This window comes from Panthera leo, chromosome A2, assembly GCF_018350215.1.
Source record: "Panthera leo isolate Ple1 chromosome A2, P.leo_Ple1_pat1.1, whole genome shotgun sequence".
Taxonomy (NCBI): Eukaryota; Metazoa; Chordata; class Mammalia; order Carnivora; family Felidae; genus Panthera; species Panthera leo.
This window is the reverse complement of record NC_056680.1, coordinates 150,006,525-150,024,897: the sequence shown is the minus strand read 5'-3', so window position 1 is coordinate 150,024,897 and position 18,373 is coordinate 150,006,525. Positions and strand designations below refer to the sequence as shown.

General features: G+C 39.3%; 1 protein-coding gene across 1 annotated transcript in view; it reads left to right on the top strand.

Annotated features, from left to right (window-relative positions):
* The first annotated feature begins 4,463 nt into the window (after positions 1–4,463).
* The window catches only part of MTPN (myotrophin), a 58,058-nt gene continuing 44,148 nt past the window's right edge, over positions 4,464–18,373 (top strand). Inside the window, exon 1 of the mRNA XM_042925789.1 lies at positions 4,464–4,815. Within this exon, the coding sequence (XP_042781723.1) occupies positions 4,744–4,815 (72 nt within the window). The 5' untranslated portion in view covers positions 4,464–4,743. The remainder of the gene's footprint in view (positions 4,816–18,373) is intronic.

Genomic DNA, 18,373 nt, shown 5'->3' with positions numbered 1-18,373 from the left:
CACACACACACAGTAACTTTGAGGTGATGAACGTATTTACCATCCTTACTGAGGTAATCATTTTGCAATATGTGCATATATCAAGTCATCACACTGTATACCTTAAACTTACACAAAGTTATATGTCAGTTATATCTCAGTGAAGCGGAGAAAAAATTAAAACATGCCCCCCCCCCCCGCCATACGCACACAAAAAATAGTTACCAACACATGCCACCAGCTTTCCATTTTCCAGTCTCTTCCACTAGAGCTCCAAATGTACAGGGTACATTAGCTGCCTTTCAGGCTTTACTTTGCTACCGCGGGAGATTGTTTTGCCAAAGTTTTCGCTCCTGTAGGTATGATTCATCATCCTTATGGCTTCTAATATCACTTCCTTTGTTGTGTACTACCTAGCCCTTAAGTCAATGCCATCTATTGAGGTGTTTTGTTCTAGTAACAGCTCTCTTCTGACGATAATTTCTGTATCAGTCAAGATAGGCCCAGTGTTGGCTGCGGTCGTAAACACCCAAATTTCAGCAGCTGAAACGTTTAATTATTATTTTACTATGTATCCATCGTGGGATGGTAGGGGAGCTCTCCTCAATATAGTCACTCAGGGACGCGGGCTGACTATAGCCACTGCCTTCAATGTTCCTGGTTGCCGTAGCAGAGGGAATAAAGAGCTCTGAAGGGTCTCGTATTGGCAAGCACGGAAATGACTATTACTTCTGCTCATAAATAATAGGCCAAAATTAGTTACATGGCATTAGTCAACCACCAGGAAGCCAGGGAGATAAATTCTCTCGTGCTCAGGATGGTATACAGAAGGAAATATTTGTTGAGTGCCATGAATACCTACCAAAATAGGTAAATAACAACAACGAAATAATGCAAAATCCGTGAAAAGCGGGGCAAAGGGGGGGAAAAAACTGGACTATCTGGCTATATTTGCATTGAGACTTCAAAGTTCAGAAGGAGTAAGCAAGAAGGAAAAGAATATTCCAGACAGGAAACAAGGACAACGGCCCTCGGGTGGAATGAGCTTGGTTTTTCCTACAACTGATTAGAAGACAAGATTTTTGAGGAACTGAAGAAGCAATACGGGTGGGAGGGGAGTGTCATAAGATGCGAGAGACATCAGAGTCAGATCACAGAGGACCCACCATAGCAAATCAGTAGAATTTTATCCAAAATGCAATAGGAAGCCATTGAAGGGCCTTAGGACAAAAAGTGTCTGTTGGATTTCTGTTTGAAAAAGGTAGCTCTGGCTAGGTGAGGGATTCCTGGGAGAAGGGTAGGAGTAAAAATGGAGAGACCAGCTAGGAGGCTACTGTGGCAGTGCAGACAGAGATGACGGGGCTGGGAAGGGTTGTGGCGGGTCATCAGTAGTGAAGATGGGAAGTGGTGAACAATTTAAGATACATTGGGAAGAACTTACTGATGGATTGAATAAGAGAGAAAGATTGGGAATGATAGGGGTTCTTTATGACTTCCAGTGTCGAAGACGATCAAACCTGCACCGTTAACATGATAAGTGGTAAGGACAGATTTTTTTTTTTTATCAGTAATAACTTGTTAAAATCAAAGACAGAGACCAGCCTTGAAAATGCTGTGAGCAGACAGTACCAGTTTAGTGATATGAGCAAAGATTAATTTAACGTATTTTGTAAGCCTAACTTGACCTCTGAAAATCACAAGCAAAGCTTAAACTGTCTCCCAAGGTTGATATGAGGTAACCCACTAACTGGTATCTTATCATTTAAGCAAATTCTAATACTATAACCAGTCACTGTGAGGAATAAACATTCTGCTTTGCCACCGTATAAGCTGCTTTATACAATATACCCCTGAGCCTCGTTTCATATTTTGGTTTGAGGGCTCCTGGCTTGCAAACTATCTTTTTAGCATGTGCACAATAAACTTTTACTAATTACTACTCCTAGTGATTCATTGGTTTTACTCCTTTTATATCTGAACTTTTGGCAAACTAGTGCCATAGGGAAAAGAATCCAACTTGAAATGAAGTCAACTTTGACCTGTACAGAGATGATTGGGTGTTTTAAAGGAAGAATGGGGGAGTAAAGGGGAGCCAAGTAGGGGCTCAATAGAGTTAATGCAAGTAGGACAGCTGTGTATGCCAGCTGGCAATCACTGAGGTTAGGATTCTACCTTCCAACAGAGATGGGGAGACAGAGGCCCTAACCCCAGGTGTTGGCTGGAATGAACGGTAAAAAAAAAAAAAAAAAAAAAAAAAAGTGGCAGCCTTGAGTTTTCTGAGGCAGGCATTTTAAGGAGGACTGGGGTCATCTTAGGATGTGGCCTTGAGCTGTTAGGAATTACGTTAGTGTTTGTTCAACTTTTTAGAGATCAAGGTTGAGGCATGGTTGAGAATAGGGCTCAGAGTAGCCTGGCTACAGTTGGGCCAAGGAGAGAATCTTTGTCACCATGTGTTCTAGTGACGCATGGTTACTGGTGTCTTTCACAGAGAAGGGGGAGTCTATGGGGACAACTAGGTTTAGATTCCAGAGGAGATCAAATCCTATGTTGCACATGTTAAGTTTGACACATTTGAATGGCTAAGAAGTTAAATATAAGAATGGATCATAGTAGAAATCTAAGCTAGAGATATAAATCAAGAGCTGTCAGCAAGATGTAACTCAAAGATCACACAGGTGGGAGTGGGAGATCAAGAAGCTCCAGGATTTGCCTTACAAATCACTCCTTGAGAGTTATTTGATACAGAAATGTATCACCATTAGGTAGATGGATCTGTGTTTCTAATTGTCAGAAAGTGAAATTAACAGAACATCAATCAGGGTAGCTGTTAAATATTTGGAGATTTTTATTTTGATTTGAAACCTCTCTCTATTTGCTATTTCTTTTTTTTTTTTAATGCTTGTTTATTTTTGAGAGAGAGAGAGAGAGAGAGAGAGAGAGAGAGAGAGAGAGCACAAGCAAGGGAGGGGTAGAGAGAGAGGGAACCAGAGAATCCCAAGCAGGCTCCACACTGTCAGCAGAAAGCCCGATGCAGGGCTCGATCCCACAAACTGTGAGATCATGACTGGAGCTGAAATCAAGAGTCGGGCACTCAACTGACTGAGCCACCCAGGTGCCTATTTGCTATTTCTAAATCATAGCCAAAAAATTACATTTATTGAACACTATTGTTCACATTTAACAAATGTGGAAAACCGAACAGAGAAGGGTCAAATAATTTTTGTCTTACAAAATTAGTAAGGGTTGGATCCTGTATTCAAAACTAAGCAATCTATTTCCAGAGGCTATAATCTGAGTATTACTATATGGTAAGCATAGTAAAGTAGTTTGGCTTCTTTATATAGTGGGTTGTAAATAATAGACTTGATATATATATACATTTATAACTATTTATACATTTATATATAACTATATATATAGTTACACATATATATAGTTACACATATATATGTATAGTTATATATATAAATGTATATATATAAATATGTGTATACATATATATGTATATATATGCACACATATATGTATGTATATATGTATACACACATATATAGTTATATATAAATGTATATATATATATAAATATGTGTATACATATATATGTATATACATATATATTATGTACATTATATAATCATATATGTGTATATATATTTATATATATAAATATATAAGGTATATAATATATATATACGTATACACACATATACATAAATAGTTCCAGTAAGTTTTTATTGAATCTTTGTTCATGTGTGCATGTCTGGGTCATCAGTGTTGGGGCACAATTCACTTGGATTCTCTGCCCCAAGGTATTACACCCAAACTCTAGGAAGAGTAGAACCGGCTTCACTAGAATAGTCCTGAAGCTTCAATCCACTGAAAACAAACAGAAAATTTAAAAAACACAAATTATACGGGACAGTTGGGTTTGCTCTGGCCTATGGCACCAAACTGAATTCTTAGTCCTGGAAATAAACTTATTGCATCTTTTTTTAATTATATCCTCCGTGCCTAGCAGAATCTGGCATGGAGGAGGAGCCCAAGGGATGCCTGATAGTGGAGGAAGAAAGGGAAGGAACAAGAAAGGGAGGAAAGGAAAAAGAGAGGAAAGGTGGTAGAAGGCGGGGGGGGGGGGGGGGGGGGGGGGGAAGAGGAAGAAATTCAAATCAAACATTCCTACTGCACACTTTTAGAAGGTGAGCAAGATGCCCTCCAAGGTTGTGTTTTAAAGAAAAAGTTCTTCTCACGTGTAGTGTGCAAAAACGTCCTGGTTCCACCTGAAATACCCCAACCGCCCCTCCACTCCCTGCCCTCCCCTCCTGCGGCCTCGCTACGCTGGCCTTCCAGTCCCGCCCACTCCCGACCCCGTCAACCAGCCTGCCTAGCCACTGCGCCTGCGCCCACGGAGCGCTCCGCTGCGCGCCGTCGGGGCGGGGTCGAGAGCGGGGCGTTCCGCCGAAGGGAAGAGGAAGAGGAAGTTGGGGGAGGATCCTAGCTGGGAGTGAACCGGAAGTGTAAGCGCTCTTGCTTCTCCTCGGCCAGGCGGAACCTGCTCTGCTGGGCCCGGTGGCCGCAAAAGAACTTTCTATCTCCCGCCCCAACGGTCGCCGCGGCCAACTGCCTCGCCCGCCTGGCAGCCTTTCCCGCCTTCTCTTCCCTTCGGCTCCGCGCGGCCCTGTCTCCCTTTCGCCCCGCGGTATCCGCTTGCTGCTACCACCGCCTCCTCGTCTTCTGCCCGGCCGAGCGGCCCGCCCCGCTGCAGTGATGTGCGACAAGGAGTTCATGTGGGCCCTGAAAAACGGAGACTTGGATGAGGTGAAAGACTATGTGGCCAAGGTAAGCGGCGACGAGTGGAGTACGCGAGAGCACGGAGGTGGGATGCCGATGGATGGGGCTGAGGAAGCTGACGGGAGCTGGGTTGGCGGGGGTGGGGGCGGCGGAGGGTGGGGGGAGGAAAACCAGCCGGGATGGAGGTGGCACCGAGGAGAGAAGGGAGTCCGGGAGCGTCTGTATTGAGGGAAGGGGTCCTGATGACGCGGTCGCGTTCCGTGCCAGGTAAACTGCTCGGTGTTCAGTCAGGCTCTTGTCCGCCTGCCTCCCTGGGGGGAGGGGAGGAGTGGTCACCCTCTGTTAGGGTCCCTTCTGAGCCCTGGTCACTTGAGTCTGGCCCTCTTCTATGCCTGAGTTGCTTAAACCTTGCTTTGAATGGGGTAATTCTCCATCTTGGACCTGCCGGTTGCTGAATGAATCAGAGGAACGTCTTCTTGAACTTTGAGCCGGTTAAGAATTTAAAGTAGTCATTGACCGTGAAAAAAGAGTGCCGAAAATAGCAATGGTTAAAATTCTGAAACTTGGTATCACTTCACTGTGAAGCCTTCTCTTTGGGTGTGGCCTTTTTGGTGTCCCACGCTACAACACATACATCCTTGCTTCAAGTGGTAACGTTGTCCATTAGCGCCGGGGGGTGTTTAAGGTACAGAATAGTTTTCCAGCAGGCACGTTAACTTCAGTTACTCCGTGTTGATCCTTGATCCCATCTGAAGTGAAATGCCTAAACGTGTAATAAATAGTGTGCCGTTCATTCACAGTATATTTGGGGGTAGGATCATGATGAGAAAAAACTCATCTCAAATCTACACTCAAAATGCAAAATTGAATCTGCATGGTGGTGGAGTGGTAACATTCCAGGCCGACCTGCCTCTGGACCCCAGAACTGTGCCTTTTGTAATTAGGAGAGTACTTACGTGTTTTTTGTTTTGTTTAATTCAGTGGTAATGTTAAAAAAAAAAAAATCCCCAAAGTGTAACCTTAAGACATAACCTTGGAGGACATCTTCTAAAAAGTGTAACTTTAGGACACAGCCGTGGAGGGCATCTGACTCACCTTCTAAGAGTGTGAGAACTGGTTCTGGATTTTAGTTCTTCAAAGGATATGCCCACTGATGTGCTGCTTTGTCTCTAGAGATCTGTTAGGAAGCAACTAAGCAGAAGCAGAGTTTCTTAAAACTTGCAGGATTGTGCAAGGCAAGCTGCTGCTGCTGTTTACTCTGTTTAATAAATACCATTACAATTTAGACTTCTGCTTGCAGGTCATGTGTTTAGCTATTTGCAGTGGATTTGTAGGACGCCTTCTCACTGCCCTTTCAGCTAGTGGTAGTCTGAAACCTAACTTACGGGATGTTTCAATACAAAGTTTAAAGGAAGAAATTACTGGGGCGCCTGGGTGGCTCAGTTGGTTAAGCATCGACTCTTGGTATCTGCTCAGGTCCTGATCTCACAGGTTGTGGGATCGAGCCCTGCAGCAGGCTCTGCACTGACAGCATGGAGCCTACTTGGGATCCTCTCTCTCTCTCTCTCTCTCTCTCTCTGCGCCTTTGCCTTGCTTGTGCGCTCTCTAAATAAATAAATAAACAGACATTAAAAAAAAAAAAAGATGTGCATGAGAGGAAAACTAGACATTCAAAGAAAAGGAAGTATTAACTAGTTTATCCGAAAAGGTTTGACTGTCGTGTAATCCTATGAACAGTGAGCTTTTTCCTTAGTTTTATTGAGTAATTTGAGTCTCTTAGAATACCGTTTGTTTTGTTAATGAAAAATAACAACAACCGAAACGGCCAAAAACCTGCACTCCAGTTTTTACTGACTGAGTTCCCTTCAGGTGTCTCTTCACACTCTCAGGTGCTTATAAGATAGTTTCTTCTGTTCTGCAGCCGTCTTCCCTGCTTACTCATTGACTCATCGTTTTCATCTGCCAGTTTATGATACTCTACTCATTATGACACTCTGAACTTAACGTAATGTGCATTTATCTAAGTAACTGCAAAGAAAGTACATAAAGCACCGTTTGGAGTCCTCTAGTTTTCCTTGTAAGCAGTAAGAGCCTTTAAAATATTCTTCTCTACTCCTGTGAAGATGTCTCGCATAGTTAGTATACACGAATGGACCTGTAGGTGAAGCATTTTAGTATTCTCCCTCGTTAAAACTAGTATTTAAAAAAATCAGTAATTTTACTTTTCTACCTGCTTTTGACTTAGATACAGAAATCTAAACATGGAGAGCCATAAATTACTGGTTTGGGGTGAGTTCATGAACTCTGAAAAGTAAGTTCAGAGTCCCCAGACCATTGAAAATTGTCTATCTTTAAATGGAAAAAGCAGCATATAGAGAAGATTTTAGGTTAATCCGTATTAAATGTTCATCTGTAACATTAAAACAATGTCTGAGACAGTTTGGCTTCTTGACTGACCAAGATACCATACTTGGTTCATTCTTTTTTCGTGGGCACCTTTCAGGTCCCAAGCACTTTGCTAGGCCAGGCCTGATAGTGAAGAAATCGGACACAGTGCTCAGGAAACTTAAGCATCTGTATTCAGCAGACTTGTGTGGGAAAACTGTCATACTTTTAAAGAAGTTTGAAAACTGTAAGTAACATCTCACATAAAATTTGGTTTGTCCGTTTGGAAAACGAGAAAGCCGGGAAGTAAGATAATCACGAGCAGCAGTAGTAGATACTCGTAGCCCCATTTTCAATCTATATACTTCTGGGTGACATTACCCTTGCCTTGTCTGCCATTTTTGCCTGTGTGTTAATTTCTTCCATTGGACTTCATTCTGCTCTCACCTGAGCTCCAGACTTTCTAATGGATAGTTCTGTTCAGATACATTCGATTGACCCCACATTGCCCTCTCCAAAACTGTTTTCATTTTTGTTGTCTCCATTTCGACTAATGACATCATGACCCAGCCGTTTCCCCAAATGAGAAATTGAGGGATCTTCCCAAATTTCTGCGTGTTATCAAGACTACCTTCTTAGTCTCTCGTCCATTCTTTACTCTCCATTCCTATCATGACCTTAGATTAATTGCTGTGTCTTTCCCACGTGGACTGTATTTTCCTTGACTATAGTATTCCTCTCTTTCCTCGTCAACTTGCACATCTTAGGGGAGGGGATCTCTCTGTCACGTGAATTCTGGGCATGTTGTCTTTTTCGGCCAACCTCCTTCACTGCCCTTAAAATACTTTTATGATTCCCCATTATTAGTTTTTTACTTTTTAAGTAAAAAACTTATGGCTTTTTAAGCCATCTATTCCGTAAGTACACTCTGATCTGGCCGGGGCCTGCCTTTCTGCAAGCACTGTCTACAGGTCCTCTGCCCCAGACCCTGCCAGCTGTTTCTTACTTGTACATCTTTCTGTGCACTCTTTTCTTCCTCCCTGAGCAGGTCTGCTCACCTCAATCCCTAACCCCCAACCTCGTGAGCTCCTCTTAGTGCACATATCACTTCTTCCAGAAAAACATTTGATTTCAAATGGTACACTGCTTCTTTTACCGTTTCACTTACCAGATTGCTGTGACTTTGTTTACATGTCTGTCTTTAATTAGGCTCTGAGTCTCTGGAGCTTAGATATTATATTCTTTTTCATCTTTGTATCTCCAGTACAGTGCCAGGGAATTTCACACATTAAAAGCATATGTTCTGAGAAATTCTTTGTCTTAACTTAGCTACAGTTTCAGCATACTTCATTAGCAATATAATTGCTATTGATTACCATTGACAGAGTGATTTATATTGCCAGGTACTAGACGATACTCTGCAAGATCTTTACCAAAATTTTCATTTGCTTTTTACCAAAGCATTTCAATATAGCTAATAGTATCCCCATTTTAAGGATAAGGAAATTGAAACCTCAGAGAAGTTAAGCAACTTAACAAGGCCACAAAGTAGCACAACTGGGATTTAAACCTAGAGCTGTCTGACTCTACAGCCCATATTTTTTTCTCACTGTATCAGTCTTCCCCGAAATGGTTATCGGGTGTCTTCGCTCAGAGTAGCTTAGCATCAGCACCTTAAGAAAGAGAAAGGGGCTTATAAGAAGTAGGCACAAGTTACCTCTGATTATGAATAACGACATAGAAAAATGGCTACAATTAACAGTTTGGAAATAGCATAGAAACAGTATCTCTTATAAACTTTAAATCTCACTGGGGGGCTGTCTTTGCTCAGTGTACATCTGTAAAGAGATGGATAGTTTGATAGCTTATGGAAACTTGTATTTATAGTCACACAGTTTTGGGGGCTTTTTTTAAGATTTTTTTTTTAAGTTTCTTCTACACCCAGTGTGTTACTTGAACCCACCACTTTGATCACTTTGATACCAAGAGGTGGATGCTCCACCGACTGAGCCAACCGGGTGCCCCAGATAGTCACACAGTCTTAACAATTTATATGTGCGATTATGATCCTGCGCGGTACAAAAAACGTAAATTGTGTCTGTTTGCTTTAAGAAACAAAAGTTAAGTATTGAGATTTCTTTTCAGTGGTTTAAATTAAACAGACTGCAGGGGCGTCTGGGTGGTTCAGTTGATTAAATGTCCGACTCTTGATTCCTGCTCAGGTCATGATCTCATAGTTCATGAGTTCAAGACCCGCATCGAGGTCTGTGCTGACAGTGAAATGCTTGCTTGGGATTCTGTCTCTCCCTCTGTCTGTGCCCCTCCCCTGCTCGCTTTCTCTCTCTCTCTCTCTCTCTCTTTCTCTCTCTCTCTCTCTCTCTCTCCCCCCCCTCCCTCCTCCTCTCTTTCAAAATAAACTTTAAAATATATATAAATTAAACACATTGTAATTTTTTCAAAAAGTATGTTCTTAAAATTTTGTATGTTTGAGCACTGTGATGCCAAGTGTAAGTATAATTTCACTTACACATCATATAATTTCATTTACTTATCACATCAACCCATGAGCATAGTTAATGTTGCTAACCCCCATTTTAGAGACTAAGAGACTGAAGCAAAGATTAAATAGCTTGCCCAGGGTCATAAAGCTCTTGACTAGTGAAGCTGAGATTTGAACTCTGACTTCACAGTTCCTTGCTATGATACTTCAGCATGCCATTGACCTCCATTTCTCAGTAATGCTAGGTAACTCAGGAGATGCTGTATTATTGAGTATACAAGTGTTAAAAATAATCACAGCAGGATGGTAATTATCCATTGAGACTACTTAGGGGTGACTTTTTTGGTAGATTTTGAGGATCCAGCTGTCCTAGATAGAGGTGAATGCTTATGAGATGTATTGATAAGTTGCCCCTTATCTCCAGCAGGTCCCATACATGTAGTCTCTTGTTTACATGTGCTGCTTTTTCACTTGCTGTGAAATACTATACATCAGGTCTGTAACTTCCCTTTCTCTGTGGTTTCCCTTCTTTCTCAGGCCCCCATTCTAATTACATCTACCTTTGACACCCTGGTAGGTTTTAAAAGCAACAATTGTGCACTCTTTGAAAGGATAGGATCTCTTGAACCTGAGAAAAGTATCAACTCTAATCTTGAGAAATTGCCAAGACTTACTGGGATCACTTTTCACTTTCCTAATAAAATTGGCAATTTAAAAACAGTCCTAATTCAGTCTGTCTTGCATTTATTCATTTTAGGTGGTTTCCCTTTTCTCCATTCCTTTTTTAAATTGACAGTTTCTTATATCGAAAAGATTTGTTGCTGTGTTATGTATGCCCTTTCTGCATCAGGGCTGGTGACTCCGTCAGAAAGCAAATATATCAGCTTGTATAAATACAGGTGCCCCCAGAAGGTATAGAACGTTTAGTGTAGATACTTTTTTTTCTATTAGTCTGGTGTTTGGTTTGTTTTGTTCTGTTTTAATGCAAAGGAAGACCTTTCTTATATTGGAAGGCTCGTGTTCACTCAGATGTCCATAGGCTATATATAGTGTTTTGCTCTAAAATTTTAGATAGGATCCTTGCACTAGTGCAGACAATTAAAAGCGCAGTAAGTTAAAGCCAATTTAATTATAAAAACAACATAAGCTTATTATTTAAAAGACAGCTCTGTGTTGAATAAAATAAATAGAGACGAAGTCTCTCATTGCTCACTCCTCCTCCCCAGGTGGTTTCTTTAAAGTATGGCTTGTTAGGTGCCTGGATGGCTCAGTCCATTAACTGTCTGACTCTTGATTTCAGCTCAGGTCATGATCTCATGGCTCTAGAGTTGGAGCCCCATAGGGAGCTCAGCGTTGACAGGTTGGAGCCTGCTTGGGATTCTCTCTCTGCCCCTCCCCTACTCGCTCGCTCTCTCTCTCTCAAAAAATAAACTTGAAAAAGAAAATAAAATATAGGTTGTAGTAGGTATTTTCAAGACAGAAAAGCATAAAAAAGACAAAAATTGACCTATAATTCTACTATCTAGATAATTGCTGTTAACTTTGAAAACTGAAATTCAGGAACAGATTAAAAAATGCAACAGCTATGGCTCCCTTCCCAGGTCTCTTTGAACAAAGTGAACCATTCTTAACAGTTTCACCTAATTGCAGAAAAGCACTGGAAATTTACTTATCTATTTCCCCACTTAAAAAACGATTCTGTGTATACATACCTTCTGCACTTTGCTTTTTTTAATTCCTTAATAATTCATCTTAGGTTCCACATTGAAATTTATTTATCCTCTCCTTTTTTTTTTTTTTTTCTTTCTTTCTTTCTTCCCGGTGGGACACAGTGTCCTGTTTTCTGTTTCATTGATGTACCATAGTTTATTTGACTAGTGTTCAATGCAAACATTTTTTCCGGCCTATTTTTGTAATTAAACAGTGCTGTCATGATTACCTATGTATAAACCTTGACAGCTTTTGAGGCTATATCTGTATTACCCTCCTGAGAAAGTTTTATCAACCTAGCCACAAATCAGTAAGCACGTAAGACTAATTATTCTCTCACAACATCAGCAGCACTGGCCATCATGACACTTTGTAGTTTTTGCTGTTTGAATAGGTGAGAAATGATACGTTGCTTCAAATTGCATTTCTTTAATAAGAAAATCCAACATCAGATCTTTAGCATTTGTGTTCTTTTCCCCCAATTTCTTGTTTATTTCTTCTGTTCAGTTTTCTGTTAGGTAGTTGGTCTTTTTTTTATTGATTTGTATGAGCCCTTTATAAATTAAGGAGTTTAGTTTTTTATCATGTGTTTTGCAGGTATTTTTTCCAGTATGTCTTCTGACTTCATCCATTTTGTTTTTCTATAACAGTCTTTACTTTTTATGTGGTAAATCTCACTTTTTCCCCTTGTGTGACCTGGATATTTTCTATTACAGAGATCTCTTTCTTTATAAGATTATAAATTTGGTCTTCTAGAATTTTTTTCTTTTTTCTTTTTTTTTTTTTTTTTGGCATTTTAGGCCGTTGATACTTCTGTTATCTATTTTGAAGTAAGCCACAAAACAGGAATGTAGTTTGTGTGTTTTTCTGACAGTTTGTTTCCGTACCATTTATTGTGTAATTTTTTAATTTGTTCCTGAATTAATAATCTGAACTACTGTCTTCATCATAAACAGAATTCCAGTATGTGTTTGGATTTCTTGCTCTATTTCGCTCCATACTAAATTGTTTTAGTTACTGTAGCTCCATTATTTAGTATGGAGTAGAGCCATTTTCCTCTTACATCCTTTTTAGAATTTTTGTAGAAAGGTTCCTTTAAGATTTTTTTCCCTTTTCTTTTGTCTCAGGGAAAATGGGAGCATTTTTTGAATGATTTCAAACTTAACCCTTATGTCTCCATAAGCATTAGACATTTTTTTTCCTAGAATACTGGTATCATGTAATCTAAAGACCATAACGCTTTAGATTTTAATTCATTATGAACTATCTTAAGATCAGAGGATATAGTGCAGCATGGGAATATTCTATATCAAAGTATTTGTAACAGTGAAATTGTGTTTAGGCAATCAAATCACAGCTGAATTGATAATTAAGAGTTAATAGGTACTATAACAAAGGCTACCTTACGGTAAGAAATACGACTGAAATTAATTTTTTTGCAACTGTATCTTTATTAATAGTTCTGATAAGCTTGGGAGGTTGGTTTTTCTTATTCTTTTTTCTTCTCTTTCTTTTCTCTTTTCTTTTTTCTTTTTTTAGTCCACAAAACATTACAAAGATGGAGAGGGGCTGTGATTACTGAAAGCAATGAGAGAAGAAACAAAAACATGAGCTGACCCAAGAAAATGAAGGGCCAAGAGTCATATTACCTTAAAGTTCTAGAGGCCCATACAATAATGAATATGTATGAATGTAACTGTGAGCTTCATGAATAGTTTAAATTTGGTCCACTTTTCTCTTATTTAAAAAATCAGACAAGTGTATATTTTGGAAAGATTTCTATTTGACTATATAAAATAAAGAACATTTTGATACTTAGGTCTAAATTCTTGACCTTCTGAAAAATTTAGGCATCCAAATAAGGGGGTTTTAGAAGCTAAAACACTCTCCTTAGGGAATTTGGAATTTCATTGTTGATTTAGCTATCATGTTAATGGCTTTGGAATTAAACCCTCTAGCTGTGGTTCTCTTAACTAACTGGATCACTTTGAGTGAATGAGTTAACTGCTCAGAACCAGAGTTTCCTCAATTGGGAAAAAATGAGGATGTTTATAAGACCCTCTTGATGTATTTAAACTGTGTACCTTTTTCCCTGGCATGTGGTGAAGTGTTAGCCAATAAACGTTAAGCCATTGTTACTCATGATAGTGACCATAAATATGTTTAGAAGCAAAGCTACTTAAATATCCATCTAGTCGACCTCCCTTATTTTGTAGAGGAGGAAAAATTAGATGTTAAAAGGCTTGACCCAGATCATACTGCTAACAGGTATTAGGATTTTAATGCAGTTTTCTGGAACCAGAACAGATTTTTTTCACTATATTATGGTATTTTATAATAAAGTACTTTATACTTTATTACGTCTGATGGAATATTTTTTGCCTACCCTATCTGCTTAGTACATTTCTGCTTATTTTTAAGTTCTTGTTCCGCATAGCATTCACTGTTTGTGCAGTTAATTCCTCATTTATGCCAATGTGGTATCAAATATAGATATAGAATCTAATATAGAATATAGATATCTAATATAGAACTTTTTCACTGTGTTTATGCTGTAGTGCAGTGTTTCTTACACCGGAGAGCTATGGGCTCCTGATTTGACTGACAAGTCCCTAGACTTGAATTTGAAAAACAGTGGTTGAGAAACTCAGATCTTGTTCTGTAGAACTCTTGCTCCTGTCTTTAAGTTTTGAATGTTCAAAAAGAGTTTTTGTCTTACTGACTGGTTTAAAAAAAAAAAAAAAGGTGCATGTGTAGGAGTGAATCGCTTGTTACCATTTAGATATTGAATAGTGCCTCTCAAACTTGAGAACTCAGAGATTACCTCCCCGCAAAATATTGTGTAGATATTTTTTTATAATTTTTTTTTAATGTTTATTCATTTTTTGAGAGACAGAGAGAGAGACAGCTTGAGCGGGGAAGGGGCAGACAGAGAGGGAGACCGAGAAGCCGAAGCAGGCTCCAGGCTCTGAGCTGTCAGCACAGAGCCCGACGTGGGGCTCGAACTCACGAACTGTGAGATCATGACCTGAGCCGAAGTCGGACGCTCAGCCGACTGAGCCACCCAGGCGCCCCAATATTGTGTAGATCTTGATTTAAGGTGCAGTGTTTGTAGTGGGGCTTTTGTCTTTTTAGGGGTGGAGGTTCCCAGAATTTGAAGGCCCTTCCTTCTTATATAGTAGGAGTCTTGGTGAAATGCAAGGCTTGGCTCCTACCACAGTAAAAGCCAAAAAGGACAAATAACTTGCTTCTGCCTGCACTTAAGAAATGGGCCCGTAATCCATAACCCTAATTGGATGCTTTTACCTGGAGCTGATACAAAGACTCGGGCACTGTAACGGATGCAGTGGCAGCAGTAAAACCTGCAGTTTCAGAAAGAGAAGTAGTGTTGTGTCCATTGTGGCCTCTCTTCTGTGCCCAGATGATTCTCTGAACATTTTGGTTTTATTTCTTGTTTTTAAGCCTCTTTCATTGCCGTACGTTTACTCAGCTTGGTTCTTCAGCCTTCACAATAATTCTGAGAGATACTTGTATTATTTGTTTAATGCATTCCATTTCTGTTCATCATTATGAATTGGTTTCCACTGCTTATAATTAAGAGCCCCGTATGAATTTTTACCTGCCTATTCTCCATTATTATGCCGTGAACTTTTTGAAGATAAAAAAATCATCGTGTGTTTCCAGTATTTATCACATTGTCTCTTTTCTGCCGTATAGTTAAGTTTGGGTTGAATTGGTATTCTGGGAACTGACCCTTGATTTGTTGTTTCCAAAGTTGTTTTACCATATTCCTCTTTGTGACAGTTGTTTTTCGTATAAATGATGTTCCTTCATTTCCTCTCTTGAAAATGGCTATTTTCAAAGTCTTTGTTTTAAACTCAATAAGTTCCGCCCAACTTTTTCACACTATTACAATAGTTGTGGAATACAATGACAGTGACGATAGTTGCCTAGATATAACACCACCTTCCGCTTGTAACCTCTCATGGCCATCGCTTTAGAATTTCAGTGATGAATTTTTAAAACCATACAGTCTGAGTAAAAGTGAAGGTAGTTTTATGCTTGTTTTCTTGTGAAGAATAAGCAGCATCATTGCTTTTTCATTGGTAATAATGAACAAATATTAAAATCTATACTTAATGCCACATTGCTTAAAACAGTATGAAAGCACGTGGACCATCCAACCAATAAAATTGAAAGCTTTCCAGCTGCAGACCAATTCCTTGGAAAACACCTTTATTATTTAAAGCTCTCTTTAGAAGAGTAATTATACTTTCACTTTGCATTCCAGCACACCTGGGTTTGAGTGCCAACCCTACCACGTACTAACTTTGACCAAGTTGATTAATTCCATGAGCCTCAGCTTTCTCATCTGCAAGTAGGGATTGTAGTAATAACCAATTCAGATGTTTTATCTCATTTTTAAAAAAGATACTGAATGTAAGATTCAGCATAGCATTACCTAACAGATTATAACTGCATAGCGCATGTCTGCTATTTGAGTTGCTTTTATGTAGATCCATTCCTAAGAGGAGTCTTAGGCCAAGGCTGTCCTTAGGTTTTGTGAGCTCTACAGTCTCTATCATCAGTATTCATCTCTGCAGTTATGCAAAAGCAGCCATGGATGATATATAAGCAGATAAGCATGTCCCTGTTCCAGTTACACTTTATTTACGAAAACAGGCAGCAGGCCGGATTTGACCCATGGGTCAGAGTTTGCTCATCCCTGTATAACACCGAAGTTACAAAAACTGGCTTGTCTAATAAACTAAATTTTATTTCTTTCTCTTCAAGATTTTGAGATCTAAAGTAATTAACATGTATGATCAAACATAACACTTATTTTGGGGCTCAACATTTCCGAAAATATGATTCAGAAATCTTTCTGCTGTAAAGATATTGAAGGAAGAACAAGACTTGGAAAAGCCACATGTAGATAAGGGGATGAGAAAGAAAGTTCAATGAAATTCTCTAAAAGAAAAAGCAGAGTCTTAATAGTAAATTTGAAGCTTAGGCAAGAGGCCTAGAATTATTCTGAAAAATAAGAATCATTGCTTGTATACATGCAGATAAGAACTGATTTAAATCATTAAACTGAAAGGGAATTCTACAAAATCTTTTCGGTTATCAAAGGTCATTCTTCACCAGAATGTTCCAGGATTATTCTCTCTCCAGTCCTAATGCCAGTCCCACAACCTCACTTGATTTTCAAACTCTGGAAGAGGAAGAGAAGGCTAGTTAGTACAGTTTTCACTGGTTCATACATAATTCATTCAGCAGATACCATTAAGCACCTGTAGTGCTTAGTAAGCATAGAACTTAACAACAGTGAATATTTCTGAGGATCCATTTTCTTCAGTAGGTTCATTTAAAAGGCTGTACAGGATAAACAACAAATAAGGTAGTTGTATAGGTTCTGAATAAATTATTTTCCTATTTAAAACATGGCATACAAATAAAACTTAGAAAGCAACTGTACAAATGTGTTTAAATTCTGCAACTATATAAAAATAGTAGACTGCTTTAAGAGCCAAGAAGTAGCCATATTTGATTGCAGTAGAGAGGAGAATCAGTGCTATAGAACTTCAAATTCAAAATGGAAGATAATGGGGCACCCGGGTGGTTCAGTCGGTTAAGCATCCAACTTCAGCTCAGGTCATGATCTTGTTGTTTGTGAATTTAAGCCCCACGTCAGGCTCTGTGCTGACAGTTCAGAGCCTGGAGCCTGCTTCGGATTCTGTGTCTCCCTCTCTCTGCCTCTTCCCCGCTCACACTCTGTCTCTCTCTCTCTCTGTCTCTCTCTCTCAAAAATAAACATTAAAAAAATTTTTTTTGAAATGGAAGAATGGGAACAGAATGCCTTCTCTTTGAGTACTTACCCTGTGCAAGGTATGGTCCTATATAATAAATTAATATAGATACACATATAATTTAATCTCACATCTACCCAGGTAGGCTTAATCTCCATTTTATAGTTAGAGAAATGAAAATTAAGCAACTTGCTGAAATCCTACAGCTCGTAAGTAGAAGGACAGGATTTGATCTGACCCATCCAGGAGAGTACTCTTTTCCCATCATTTGCATTGAAATTTTTCAGAGCTACAAATGAAATAGATAGGGGGAAAATTGAAGATTATTACAGTAGGTAAAGCATTGAGATGGAACCAGCAAAAGATAGGGAAGAACATATAAGTTTGAACCAATAAATAGAAATACAAGTTTTCACAACTGAAAACACCCAAAATTGGACATACAGGGTCCCCATCTTTTATTCAAAATCAGTAAACACAAATGAGGAACAAGACACATCTTAGATAAAATGATTATGAAGTTTTTTTTGTTTTTGTTTTTTTAAGTCTGTATGCTCATGGGAAAAATTATAACATTAATTTTAAGGGGTTAAGTCATCTTCCCTTCTTTTTTTTTTTTTTAAGTTTTTTTTTTTTAACGTTCACTCATCTTTTGAGAGACAGAGACACAGAGCGTGAGCAGGGGAGCGACAGAGAGGGAGACAGAATCCAAAGAAGGCTCCGGGCCCTGAACTGTCAGCACAGAGCCCAACGCAGGGCTCAAACTCACAAACCATGAGATCACGACCTGCGCCGAAGTCAAATGCTTAACCCACTGACCCACCCAGGTGCCCCCCTTTATATTATTTTTGATGGTACTGGAAAACAGTGAAACAAGCATTTGTGTCAGGAATAAAACCTATAACATGAATTCAGGTTGTCACTCTTGTACGATGGTGACAGAAAAACAAATCTTAAAATATGTACACCCTCCCCTTCCCACTCAATAGATTTCTGTAGAGATTGTGTTTAAAATTGTAGGAATTGAATTACTCTTCCCCTTCTTTCTCTCTTGCTCCCTCCTTTCCTTCCCTTCTCCCACTCCTTTCCTATCATGGGTTTATTTACAGATACAGACTTTAGGAATGTAAATCATTGGATCCTGACAGAAGATATTTCCCTGGCATTGGATCCTGACAGAAGATATTTCCCTGGCTACCTA